This window comes from Schistocerca serialis, chromosome 5, assembly GCF_023864345.2.
Source record: "Schistocerca serialis cubense isolate TAMUIC-IGC-003099 chromosome 5, iqSchSeri2.2, whole genome shotgun sequence".
Classification (NCBI taxonomy): Eukaryota; Metazoa; Arthropoda; class Insecta; order Orthoptera; family Acrididae; genus Schistocerca; species Schistocerca serialis.
This window is the reverse complement of record NC_064642.1, coordinates 306818770-306833781: the sequence shown is the minus strand read 5'-3', so window position 1 is coordinate 306833781 and position 15012 is coordinate 306818770. Positions and strand designations below refer to the sequence as shown.

The window sequence follows — 15012 nt, the reverse complement described above, 5'->3', positions numbered from 1 at the left end:
CGCCCAATGTGGCGCCGAATGTAATAAGACCTGCGATATGGCGGCCGGACCTGCCCCGCGAGGGGCCTCCCGGCCAATGACGCCAAACGCTCATTTCCATTTCCATATGCCATAGAGCTCAACTTTCCGCCCTATCTTGTGTTCTGCTCTTCATCTGACTCCTGCACAGAATATAGAGCTAATAATTTAAATACAGGTGACTGGATGACTAATCTGAGAAAGTTATTGATTGTTGTTATGGTACATATTTACTGACTGTTGTTACGAAAAATTTGTTAATATATAATTTTACAATTCACATATCGCAGCTCCATAGAAACCAAGCGACACCTGCCAGATCTGGGTATCGCGCTTTAATGTAGGATGTGTAAACGCCAGACTGCAACTCTCTGTAACATAAGAGGTGCAATACATCTGACATCTCGCCTCGTGATGGTATATTAGCCTCCGTTCCTTCTGTATTCCTCCTCTTTATACTGTTTTTTTTCTTTATATTGTGATGTTTCATTTCGACACATCTGATGATGTACAATGAGCCAAAAGTAGTCACATGTGAAGTATATGAAAATATTTGCATCCGAGACTGATCTGTCCTAAATGTAAGCTATCTTGAGAGAAGCGTACAGCATACATGATAATCGTCTTCAGATTTGCTTACCCCGAGTTCCAGTAGATTTCGTCCTCTCACATTATTTCTGCAAACTAAATGTAATCAGTGGTACTGCTCTAGTCACTGTACGTATCTCCCATCTCCCTTCTCATTGGCTAAGTTTTCAATGTCTGGAAGTATTGAAACATGTCCAACCTAATATTTCTTTTGTGGGTAGCAGTTTTCCAAAGAGAACACTTTTAATGATAGCTATCTTTTACTCCGAACCATAAACAAGACTAAGGACAAATGGAACAGCAGCGCCGCATCTCCAGAAAAGCGTTCCCTAAATAGAAGAAACGATGGGAACAGTTTACTGGCAACTGAGGGGTCTGCCCCGAAGCCTGACCAACTTGTGAGTACATTAGCATAGCTTTTACTAGGTGTAAACATCTTAATGACTGCCCCTGCTCTTATTTTTATATGCGTACGGAATAAATTTGCAATAAGATGTCATTATGTTGCAGCTGAAGTCAGTTTCATTATTTTGCGAACAAAACGGCCTATATCAGGTGATCTAGGTTGTTTTGTTCTCTAAATGAATTTACATTTCCACAATTTAGCTGTGCAAACCATAAAATATTTTCGTTTTCTGCTTCATACAGATTTGCTGGCTGCATTTGTACCACCTGTTTTTAAAAATGTATTCTATGCTTACAAATGGTCCCAAGATTATTTGAGAATGTATGTTGCTTATACGCTATTGCTATGGTTTACTAGCTTAGTGACAAAGATACTGTTTGAGAAGGATGACTCTGTGCAGGTTACGCCATGCGTTCTTTAATACAAGATGTAACGGGTATAAATGCAGATATTTTTAAATGTGATACCTTAACATGTACACACACCAGAGCATTGGTTGTTTGTCTCTGCATTGAACAGTCTTCTCACAAACGCATCACTTATTTTGCTCCCTGATGTTTTCTACATGGTCATAACTGCGCTATTAATTGGACTACACCTATCAGTATAGGATAACCATTTTGCGTCCACACATCCCCAGCTCAATACATAAACTGTTGCCCAGGGCAAAAAATATTTGCTCTTGCTTTATGTACTTGCAGTTACTAACCAATTTAAAAATGTGCTACTCCTAATAGCTATAATTATTGGTCTGCAAATGAAGTAAATACAGATGTAATGTTGTTCATTATACTGATATCAGTCACCAGCACAAATATCGGAGTTTATACCCGTTACAGCCTGTACACAGCACTAGCTTGAAAAGTGACACTGATGGTACGTTTTAAGCAACATCAACGAGTAAACTTTAAATGCATGATGTTATCTCCGTGAGCTCTCATGGTGTCTTTTCCTAGACCATTCACAGGGATTAAAAAGAAAATAGCTTTTAAATAGTCTCTCCAGAACAAATATTTTGCCAAATCTTTTGCATTTTGTTATTAAAAGTCGTGTTGTATTGGCTGGCATTTTTTCGCTGTGCATGATAAGTGCAACACGACTTTTATTGGCACGCAATAAATACTTGCTAGTGGGTGATAAGTTGTCATTTCATGCAGCCTTCCTGAAATGTACCCTGTAAATTAAAAATGTCATAATCACGTATTCAGGTAAACAATGACAATAATGCAATAATGTGTATGCCAGTGCATCTCTAATCTTAAAGGGATATTTGTATCAACATCAAATGTTCAACCACGTAATGTGCATAAACAGACGAAAAGACGGCACCATGGCCGAGAAATATCTGAAATGACTTTCAGTCATCAAATGTCCAGGAATCTCCATTCCAATTGTTTCAAGAGCTGGTATACAGGGTGATTCCGTGGTGATGCTACAAACTCTCAGGGATGACGGAGAAGGATAAATGTATTAAGAGGGGCTTGGTCTGGAAACGACCGAGTCGAAGGTTAAAAGTGAAAATCGTTCTGATAGGGGACTACGTGTACCAGTTCTGTTGTCGCTAAAATTGTAGGGAAGGCAACGTTCAGAGGTGTTAGAATGGGCCAAACCAAGAAAGTAACATCTAGCAAATATGGGCTTTAAAATGCATACCTTAAGAGCTATGAAAACTTGTTCATTCTTGCAACTGTGAAACAGATCTCTTGTATTCAACAAGCGCTCGTAGCTCTTAAAGTATGCATGTTTGGGCCCAAGTTTACTGAACACTTCTTCCTTGTTCTGGTGACCATACTACCTCTTCCCAAAATATCGGAACCAGAGAGCTTGCAATAGAAGAGGTCCACTGCCAAAGGTATCAGAACGAATTTCGCTTGTAAATTTCGGTACTCGGTCGTTTCTGGACCAGGTCCCTTACATCAGATTGATATATTTACCCTCCTCCATCATCCCTGAAAGTTTGTAACATAATCAGGGAATCACACTAAGCCACGGGTAGCCGCGCGGTCTGAGGCGCCTTGTCGCAGTCCGGGCGACTCCCTTCGTCGGAGGCTCGAGTCCTCCCTCGAGCATGGGTGTGCGTGTTGTCATCAGCGTAAGTTAGTGTAAGTTGCGAAGCTTAGGGACCGATGACCTCAGCAGTTTGGTCCCATAAGACTTCACCACAAACTCCCAAAAAAAGAAAATCACCCTATATTTAGTTGTGTGCAAGGCAGGTACCAGACGCAGATTTATTGGAAGAAAGCAAATGAAATATAATTTATCCGCCACGGAGAAAAGGAATACAGCACTCGAACGGCCGATTCTTGAATAATCTTCTTTAGTGTGGAACGTTACGAAGTTGTATAAAATGGAGAGGTAGACAAGATTTGAAAAAGAGCTACGTGATTCGCCTAACAGATATGCTCAACAAATCCCAGTAGTAGTCGATACAGGAATAGCATTGTGCATCACTAAAGAATTCTTGTTAAAATTCCTAAACGATTAAAAAACACACACAACACTTAGTACCACACATAGGGTATCTAAACAAAAGTGTCACGTATTCCTATATATGATAGTATTGGCCAAAAGTAGAAAGAAAGTTTGTACAATCATATAACCGAAACCAATACTCGTTGAGCTATGGGACTATCAGTCCTCCCATTACGTAAAAATAGACACAATAGGCAGTAGCGCACGACGTTAAAATACATTCTGATACATACTTCAGCCTTCCCTCGCGATGAATCACGCACTCATTCAGATACACCTGCTCCATTCCTATTACGTCACATAATCATGTAACGCCTACAAACTGTCGATGAGTTGGGCATACACCAATACCTTTAAGTATCACCATAGCCAGTAGTCCAACCGATTCTGTTCAGGTCAGTGGGGAGGCCATACTACCGGATCTCTTTGGCCAATCCATCGTTGTTAAAATTTTACACTGACGCACTGTCTGTCGCGCGATCCATAGAAATGGAGCTGGTGCCCCGTCGTGTAGAAACCACAGTCATTGTCCTTCCGAAAGGCTAACGTTCCCCAATAGCGCTGGTGACTCGCCGCGCACATAACACTGATACACAGCACCTGTTAATGTGTTTGGTATATTGCATGGCCCTAAGAGTCGAACACGTTGATACTGAAACAATCCTAATGCCTCTCATCCACGATTGCTCGAAAATTTGTATTTGCATTCACATATGTATCTTGGAAATTTCCTATGTCATCTCACGTGAATCCTGCCTCATCTGTATTACTGAATCCTACATATCACACGTCACAAGTAAAACGGCCCAAATCTCAACAGCTGTTTGTTTCCAGATATAATTGTAGGAACTTTTCTTCTAGTTTTGAACAGTAGTACACTACGGAGGTGTATGTGACACTTCTATTTTTAAATACCTTGTTTATCCAACACGACTATAAAATTTGAAAAATTCGTATTCACACAATGACCTACCGACAGTCGTTATTGACGAATGGAATAGGAAGGGAGAAATGATACACTGCACGTTGGCCTACAGACTACTGAGACACACATAAAACTGACGGATAACGCATGAAGCTCCATGAGGCTGATCGCGGGATAGACTGACGGAGGAAATAAGAAAGATAGACAGACGAGTATCACCTTTCGTCACGGGTTCGTTTAATAAGCACGAAAGCGTCACCCGGATGCTCATCCAGCTCCATTGGCAGACGCTATGAAGGAGGTGTTGCGCTACATGGAGTCGTTTACTCTGAGGGCCTACATTCTTAGAAAACTGGGCCAATACACACGATGAAAGACTGATCCGATTTCGCAGGCCTATGTATTCTACATTACTGAAAATTGAAAACTAAGGTATATTTTTACTGACAGATACAACTAAGAATTTTTTATTTTCGTGACACCCATCCGTTACTAAATGTGTGTCTCTTTTACACATAGGACTAAAGTTTTAATTAGCTTTTCAGAAATGTTACATGTTTCCAACACCGGAAGAACGATATTAAAACTTGTCCTGTATTTTTACAGACATATCCGGAGTTACTGCATTCACTGTTGATGCTGTACAGTGTCGTGATCCACCTAAAATTGTTGGAGTGGAGGCACACAGATAGTCTTTCAGAAAACCTCACCAAAAAAATCACACAGTTTGAGATCAGTTGACCATGGAAGCCCATGGGGCAGTGCAAGATCCGTACTCGTTTTCGACAGGTGCATTTTGTGAGGCAGATCATTGTTCAGAAATGCTTTTACATTTCACATGATTGTTTAATTGAATTGCAAACGTTGAGGCGGAGAAAGCAAAACGTCCTTCTGTATTACCGCCATCTCGATTCGATGTATATTGGGTAATAGACGAGCGAGTGAGCTAGCTACATCCGGGAGAGCCCTATCAGCAACCACATATACTGGCAATTTACCGTCTGACGACGGGCTAGGGTCCAAAACTAGTAACGCTACAGTGAAATCACTTTCAAAAACCTTGTCACTCGTTGTAGTATTTCCTAAAATGTTGTCTGCGAAAAGTCTCCCTTCATAGATATGCAATAAACAGGGTGGTTCGGTGATGATGTTACAAACTTCCGGTGATGACGGAGAAGCGTAAATATATGAATTTGAGGTAAGGGATTCTGGCCCTGAAACGACCGAGTCGAAAGTTGTAAGCGAAAATCGTTCTCACACCTCTGACATTCGACCTCTTCTGCTGCAATCTCTTTGTTTTCCATATCTTGGGGGGAGGGGGGGAGGGGGAGAGGGAGGTAATATGTACCAGAAGAAGAAAAAAAGTCTAGTAAACATGAGCTCTAAAACGCATACCTTAAGAGCTACGAACACTTCTACAGTAGAAGGTATGTTTTACAGTAGCGAAGACGAAAAAGTACCCATAGCTCTTAAGGTGTATACTCGATATTTTTTCGTGTTTTGATCTATAATACCTCTTCCCAAAATATGGTAAGCAAAGAGTTTGCTTTCGAAGTGGTCCGTTGTCAGATATATAAGAACAAAGAGACATTTACCCTTCTCTATCAGCACTGAAAGTTTGTAACCTCTTCACAGAATCATGCAGTATCACTGTGTGAGATCTGAGCACTGAAAGTTTGTAACCTCTTCACAGACTCACGCAGTATCACTGTGTGAGATCTGAGGAATCTTTTTGAAGCGCCCTGCGTTGCTTCTCTTACGCGGGACTATATCTCACGAAAAGACCACGAATGAAAAATTAAGAGAGAGATTCAAGCTCACGGGGAGTCTTACAAAAAGTCATTCTCCTCGTTCGCCATTCGCATTTGGTATAGGAAAGTGGAGAAGTGACAGAGACACATGACGTAACTTCCCCCACCGATCATAAGGTGGCCTGCAAAATTTCAAATATAGGTACCAGTCTAAGCATATCTTGATAACGAAAGAAGGCAGAAATAGTTTGATTCTTGAACAAGGTAGATCTGGGAATAGATTTTTTGTCTCGCTTAGCACACGAACTGTGCCCTTACAAATTCCTCCACAGCTGTGTCCACAGCCTTCATGTAATTATTAAACATGGTCGTTTCCACTTCGGATTGTGAAAAAATCTTGCATTTCTTATTTATTGGCGCTACAATTTAGAGTATCACACATCTGCAGGCAAAAAATCTCAAATTCAAATATGCACACAGGCACAAATATAGCCGCTAATCCAATCACAAAGTGAGTACGAACGGTTTCCAAATCATACAATACACAAACAATCACATAATCAGATAAACACAACGACAATAACGTATTTTCTCACGTCCCTACGGTCCCACTTAATCGATGGACAGCAAATCTGGCATGTGGGCACTATGGAGACAATTTTGAAGACAATATGACCCTAGCGGTGCAGCTACAATAAACAAAGCTGGTACGGAGCCTCTCATGTAATTTATCACACCTGTGACGATACGTAACACCAATTCAAACATTTTGCTGCATTAAGGCTAAAATGTATAACTGAGATTTTAAAAGGAGCTGATAGAACAATAAAAGTAATAAAACCCAGTTAAGCTCATACTACAGCAATAAGTAAGTGGTGCAGAAAAACATCTCTAATTTGGTAGCCTTAAGAAATCAGGGAGTTATATTTGTCTGTGCTGCGCGCGTGAAAGGCAGTTGATGGGAATCGAGACAAGGTTTTCTTTGCGTCCCATTTGGGACTGGAGCAGGAGAAGACAGAAGTAACACCGATACACGAAGTATCCTCCGCCAAGCTTGCAATGTGTAGATGTAGATGCAGAATTAGATGTAGAAATAGTTGTAGATAGCTTCCGGAGTGTGTCTGGATGATCAAAAGAAACAGAAATATTTTGATTCTTGAAAAAGACAGGTCTCAAAATAAATTTTTAGTGCAACCTGGTCCCGCTCTGGTCATATACTGCACCAACATTATGGATATTGAGTACCATTTATTATGCAGACTACTATTACTTTTTAATGTCCATATATCTTCCTGCATCTTTGTGCCATCGTCAGTGGGTGTTGTCCTTACTGCACTCTCATCTCTCACACACAGATCTTTATCCATTAAATTTTTTGCAATATTGGAAAGTGTCAAAGATCCTTAAGGCTGAATTCCTCACTTCTCTCTGCGCCGCACTAAAGCTGAGTGAAGGCTAGTGTAAGTCATTTCTGCTACTAGTACTATATTTATGGTTGTCACTGCCGTTTTCAAAATGTGATTGATTCTCGGCATCAAATTTCGCAAGGGACTAAATGCACTGCGAGACTGTTGTCTCTATATCCAGCATTACAAAAAGCCGTCTACGAAAGGCTCCGGAACGGACACCACACATCCTTATTTATATACTGCTGTGCAATAAATGCTTTTTCTCTCAGTAAGGAGTTGCCCAGAATAAGGTACCACAAAACAGTGAACGAAAATAGGAAAATTTGGCATTTTTATTTTCAAAATAGCATAACCGAACACCCGCCACAAGGGGACCAATGAATGGTCCCACTGAGAAGTAATCACCACACGTGTTAAGACATTTATCCCACTGGGAGACGAGAGGATCGGTTCCTGTTTAGTAGAACGCGGTCGGCCGCTGGCGGATCTGCAACCGCATCCACTCTAGCACTTCCTCGTCCGACTGAAACCGACTTGCACTCATGTCTTTATTCAGGTCGTCAAATACGTGGAAATCTAACGGTGAAAGGTCCGGGTTGTATGGAGGATGTTGGAGTGTTTTCCACCCAAATCGCTGAATCGTAAGATTAGTCCGATTGGCAGTGCGAGGGCGGGTGTTACCTTGAAACGGGATACTTCTGTCCAATAGCATTCCCGCTGTTTCCTATTTCATAGTGGGTCGCTGTTTCTGCAAAGTGTCTTCGTAGTGCTGCGCGTTGGTTGTAGTTCCACGATCGAGGAACTCGACGAGCTGAGGGTCCTTGCAGTCGAAGGAGGAGGTCATCGCCGGCCGGGGTGGCCGAGCGGTTCTAGGCGCTACAGTCTGGAACCGCGCGACCGCTACGGTCGCAGGTTCGAATGTTGCCTTGGGCATGGATGTGTGTGATGTCCTTAGGTTAGTTAGGTTTAAGTAGTTCTAAGTTCTAGGGGAATGATGACCTCAGAAGTTAAGTCCCATAGTGCTCAGAGCCATTTGAACCATTTGAGGAGGTCATCGTGAACTTACCGGAACCTGTGTGAACTGATTTGAATTTCTATGGCGGAGGAGGCGGGGGCTCGTCTCCACCGTTGGCTTTGCTGTTGCCCTCGGGCTGTCTGAATGCTGTCGAACAGTATCATCCTGTCACACGGTAATGCCCGCCCTCACGTTACCAATCGAAGACAATGCTTCAGCGATCTGGTTGGTAGACACTGCAACATTCTCCGTGTAGCTCGTATTTTCACGTCTTTGGCGACCTGCAGAAAGACATATGTTGAGGTCGCTTTCCGTCGGAAAAACTGCAAGAGTGGATGCCGTAGTGGATCTGTCAGTGGCCGACCGCTTTCTACGAAACAGGAATTGCTTGTCTCATCTCCCAGTGGGTTGGATGTCTTATCGCGTATGGTGATTACTTTGACTGGAACCGTTCCTTGGTCCCGTTGTGGCGGATGTTCCGTTCTCATTTGACCGTCCGTCATATATTAGCCGTAAAGTAAAAGTCGCAGAGATTAGATGTTTAAGATGATGTGTAAAAAGTGATTCCCAGTTCAGGTTCTTGTCAATATAAACTCCTAAAAAGGTAGAATATTCAGATTCATTTACTAATTTGCCTTGACACTTTTATCGAATCACACAATCGGAAACTTCTAAAAGACTACCTTACAGTACTTGAGATTCTAAAAAAGAACACGTGAACACAAGTACCAGCTGACGGAAGCACAAAGGTGCCAACTGTTTGGGCCTTAAGAAAGAATGGTCGTCTGCAATTTAATCCGCTAGGACGGCTGCTGTTCGAGATTCAAAGCCAAATTATGATGGCAGCACCTGCAAATCCTACTCTAACCGCGTTAATGCCTACGCTGCAGAGCGCTGGCGCTGAGCCGCTACGGAGAGGAGACGGCCCTGTCACTGTTTGCCTGTTCGCAGGGAGGATGAGGGCTTCATCAAGGAGGAGGAGAAGCCGCTGCCGTCGCACGAGTTCCAGCGGAAGGTGTGGCTCCTGTTCGAGTACCCGGAGAGCTCGCAGGCGGCGCGCGTCGTCGCCATCATCTCCGTCTTCGTCATCCTCCTGTCCATCGTGATCTTCTGCCTCGAGACTCTGCCCGAGTTCAAGCACTACAAGGTGTTCAACACCACGACGAACGGCACCAAGATCGAGGAGGACGAGGTCCCCGACATCACGGACCCCTTCTTCCTCATCGAGACGATCTGCATCATTTGGTTCACGTTCGAGTTGTCAGTGCGGTTCCTCGCCTGTCCGAATAAACTCAATTTCTTCCGGGACGTGATGAACATCATCGACATCATCGCGATCATTCCGTACTTCATCACCCTAGCGACAGTCGTGGCCGAGGAGGAGAACACGCTCAACGTGGTGCGCGCCCCCGTCAGCCCTCAGGACAAGAGCACCAACCAGGCCATGTCGTTAGCTATTCTCAGAGTCATTAGGTTAGTGCGAGTGTTCCGAATATTTAAGTTGTCCCGACACTCCAAAGGGTTGCAAATCCTCGGACGAACTTTGAAGGCCTCCATGCGGGAACTCGGCTTGCTCATATTTTTCTTGTTCATAGGTGAGTACGACACATTCCACAGCTCGTGCATGGGCGGGCTTGCTTCTAGTGTAGTAAGTCGGCTGTGAATCAAGATTTGTGATTAAAAGAAATATAAAAAAGTGACGAGTGATTACCCGTAGGCTTGAACGCTCACCAGCAGCATGCTCCACAGTGCCGCATCGTATATAGATGCAGCAACCGCAATGTGTTACACCCAAGTGTTACTCATCTATTCTCAGATGATAAGTCTCTTTAATGAACAGTTGCTATTTTCTTCAGTGTGTCTCTGTAATAATAAAATCTATGCCTAAATCTCAATTTCTAAACTTTGCTCAGATTGCTGTTACTTCTAGCTGTAGAGGCTTCGGGTCACTATGCACTGGTATTATTTCTGTTTGCTTACGCTTTGTTAAGAATCTTTCCAGTATACACTGTGAATTTAATTTCTAATGTTAAAAAACGACGAGGCTAGGGATAAAATATCATTCCCGAATTCTCTATGATACGCTATAGTACTACCTGATGAAGTTGATGAATAAAAATCATTTCTCGTAGCTCAACCTGCTTCAGTACCCTGCAGCAATTTAAACACAGTTTCCTTTGTGCGGTATGAATAAACTCTCGAACAAGAATTTTTGTTTTGTTTCGTTATCCAGTTACACACGATCAAGTATTAAACATGACTGTAATAGTCAGCTCAGGAACAAAGTCGCGTTCACTGAAAGGTGATCAATAGGAAGGTACATACAGGGTGAACATTGATAAAACTGACAAACTGCAAGGGCGGATTTCTGATTGGAAATGGAGGAAAAAGGGTACTATGAACATGTGTTCGTAAATGGACGGTGTGCATGCAACGACAACAAATCGTCCCGGAACACGGTACAGACAGAGCTGCAAAGCATCCACGCCGCAACAGATGTTCAAAGTGGTCTCTATCGGATTGCAGGTGAAGGGAATAGTAGCGGTTGTCGTGCATGATACACATAATCGTAGTTCGGCTTGCACCATATTGCCTGGACCTTGTAATGAGGTTCGTCTCAGTAGAAACTGGTCCTCCAAATCTAGTGTACGCGGTGTCCGCCGCCTCCCCGCACGCTGATCTGTCTGCAAGGACCCATGACCACACAAAACCCAATAAGGGCTTGAAATGTTGTGTGATGTGGTTAGTGTCTGTGAAAGTACTTGTTTTGATACACGCGTGCTGCCTCTCGACCGTTTCCAACTGCTTGGCCGTACACAAACACCATCTCGGCTTGTTCCTCACATGAGTACCGAACCACTCTCCTGCTTACAGTACACTGGGTCCGTCACACAACCTGCAACACACAATCAACAGACAGCACGCGGTGAGGAACTGTTATTCATCAGTGCCACCTACCACGGCTACGATGCGCTTCCGGACACAAGCTCAAAGGACAGTTTTCCTCCATTTACAGTTAGGAATCCATCGCTGCAGTTTGTCGGTTTTATTAATGTTCGCCCTGTTTATATATCTGGAGGACACGAAAAGAAGCTGAAGACTAAACAAATTATACGTGACGTAATAATGAAAAATGCCATATTTGCTTTCCCCCTGTGTGTCACTATGCATTTCTTGTTCTCTTAAAACCATCTCTGCTTTAATGAAAGACGATATACACGGGCAAACAGTGTATGTATCATAGCACTTGACTAGCCTTACGGTATGCGTTCTTTTCTATTTAACAGTACTTCACCCGAAATACGCTTCTGTCACCACAGCAGCATGAATACTGAAAACGTGTTTCATGCTCCTTAAAATCTTATTGGAAAATCATTGTTATAATCAATTAAACTTCAGTGACATCTGGTTTTTATTTTTCAGTCTCATCAGGAAGTACAAATTTTGATTGAGTAAATGTCCACGTATCATAATTCTTACTTTATATTTCCTTATACTGTACTACAATTAGTAACTGTGATAATTATTACTATTTCGTCATAATGTAAGTCATTGGTTATTGGTTTATTTTTATTTTATATTTTTTAAAGTTGGTAATAGGATTAAACATTAACTTTTTAATGGTAAGGGGCATACATGTTTGTGGTAAAGTTAAAGGAGTGTCTCTTACACCATGAAAAATTAAAAGTTAATGTTTATTGTTTCATAAGAACAACGCACTTCCAGCTTCAAGCGAAAATCTTGATCTTATCTAATGTACCAATATGATGACATTTGTCATGTTCAACAAGATTTGAGCTAGCCACAGAGTAACAATGAAAGAGATTTCTTTCACAGACGGTGGACAAACCTATAATAAATAATTGTAAGATATACCTGAAATTTTAATACTGAAACTAGTGAGAAGCCCTCACAAAAGCTTTTACATGGCTGTAGCCTTGGAATATCAAAATCTCCAAGAAAAATCAATATCTTGCATTTTCAGCAAATATTTATTCAAAAAGAAAAATATGTAACACACCAAAGCAGCAAGAAAATTAAGTTCGCTTTAAAATTTTATTTTCTGCATGACACAGATCGCATCGACAGGCAACAACTTGCTAAGAAATGGAAATTAAGACAGCCAAAAATATTCTGTTGTACAAAGCTAGCTGCATTATGTTCGTCAGTTTACTTACATTGCACAATACAGAGCCGTTTCAATAAATGCTATTTGTGCTGTTTAAAATATGCTCTTTTTATATGTATATTTATAGTAAAATATTGAGTTGTAACTGTAATTCTGAAAGCCCAGGAGTTCTTATATTTTCCTAGGGGTGGATGCTTAGAAACGCTCATACAGTTGGATTTGTTTAACAGCTAAGAGTCCTGCCGAAGTCCAGCAATAGTGGTGCACTGCTGGACACGTTACAAAGCGATGTGGCTTATTACAGCATTTGGGCGGGGATGGAAATGGAGATTTTTATTTTATTTGGAGAGTCTTCGAAAGGTGTATTAAAGCTTCACAAAAAAGGTTAATATTTTATCGTGCCGTCCAGTTCATCAGGAACGGAGCAATACACAGACGTAGTAGTCAACGTCTTGTGGGCTATTCAAACCAAGAATCTCGACAGGAGCGATGTGAAATGGAACCCAAAATGATTTCAGGCCAGGCGCACACTATGATGCAGGCAAAGCCAAGGTAAGGTCGGGCAGGGCAAGTGCAGCACGGGAAAAGCTACGCGATACAGTGTGATGGCGCATTGGGAGACAGTATTTGCTTGTGAAGCAATGGCTCAGCTCGTGAATCTTAGTTATGACTGTGATAATGAAAGTGATGTTTTTATTTTATTGTATGATACTTAGAAACGGAAGGATTCAGAATGGAAAGGCAGATACACGAACAAGAGAAAAAGATCAGGTGATTTCGCACCGATGTCTGAAGTTTCTAATAAACGGTTTACTTACTAGTTTGATGGGATCGGAGTCAGTTGCACGAGGTTGCTCATACGAAACCACGTACGGCCCAACTGCTTCAACAACATGGTCCTCCATTTCCAATGCAAACCACGTGACATTGGCACAGTAAACTGTCTCGAACACTGAGTGGCTCAGGTAGAGCAGTCGCAGTATTATGCTGTCCTGTCCAGCGCCTCCACTCGCACTGTTTTATGTTGAGGTCTATATGTCTTGGCAGCTTCAGAAGCGGAGTGCTTTCAACTACGAGTATGACTTTGTGTTGTTAATTGCTCGTTTTCTTTCATCATTTCCAAATGAGTGAAGAGTGTAATCTTAGTTCAACACAGTGTTCAGCGATCCCTACGACAATGCTATAGTACTGCTTTTGCACAAGCAGCAATCGCGGGTAAAGGTTTCCAGCCCTGCGAGAGGGACGTGGCGCTTCCCTTCCCCCCCCCCCCCTCCCTCCACCCCCTCCCTCACACACACACACATACACACACACCACTCCTCTTTACTCTCGCGGCAAGTTCTCATTTGTAAACCCTCGCGGCAACCTGACATCTTGTAGTGTCCGCGCTATATATATAGAGCTCAGACACATTAATTTGACCACCACCTACGATCGACTTCAACGTGCAATAACCAGTTAAATACTGCAGATGGCAGTAAGCAAGCATGTTTGGTTGGAAGCGGAAAACAGTGCTGTCGTTGTAATACGGAAACGGAGCGATTTATCTGATGTTCAGAAAAGCATCATCATTGGCTTTCGGGCCAAGGGTGGAAGCGTTTCCGAATCGGGTAAGTTTGTTCGCCTGCCGCCATGGTTAGATGCCACGCATGGCAGAATCGGCGACTAAGGCTAGAATTTGCACGTCATCACGGCAAATGGATGACCATTGAGTGGTGAAGGTGGCCTTTTCAGATGAATCACGTCTTATGCTCCATCGGACAGATAGCCGGCCGTTGGAGTGTACGGCGAGAAACGTCTGAAAGTAAACACTCTGCAACAGTCGTCGGAGCGTTATTGTCTGACGAACGTTTCCGTGGCATTCCCTAGGTGCTCCCGTCGTAGTGGATCAACGATGGATCAAGACCACTGTGCTTATGTCCTTGGGAACCATGTCCACTCCAACATGCTGGGTTTTTTTCCCTCTGTACGATGGCGTCTACCAGCAGGACAGTGCAGCGCGTCACACAGCTCGCAGTGTGAAGAGCGGCAGGGTGAGTTTACCGTGCTCCCTCGCCACCAAACTCAGCGGATTAAAATCCAGTTGAGAATCTGTGGAAGCATGGCTATCGAGCTGCTCGCGCCGTGGATCCTCAACCGAGAAACCTTGCACAGCCGACCACGGCACGAGTTGACACAGCTCCAAATCCCTGTCTGTACATTTCGGAACCTTACTGACTCTCTTCCGGCATGTCCCGCATCGGCGCGCCTAGCGAAAAGTGGTTATTCAGGTTTTTGAGATGGCCACATTAATATGACT

General features: G+C 42.8%; 1 protein-coding gene across 1 annotated transcript in view; it reads left to right on the top strand.

Moving 5' to 3' along the window:
• The window catches only part of LOC126481917 (potassium voltage-gated channel protein Shaker), a 1005443-nt gene that overhangs the window by 717597 nt on the left and 272834 nt on the right, over positions 1-15012 (top strand). The window contains exon 7 of the mRNA XM_050105876.1: positions 9536-10179. Coding sequence (XP_049961833.1) covers positions 9536-10179 — 644 coding nt within the window. The remainder of the gene's footprint in view (positions 1-9535; positions 10180-15012) is intronic.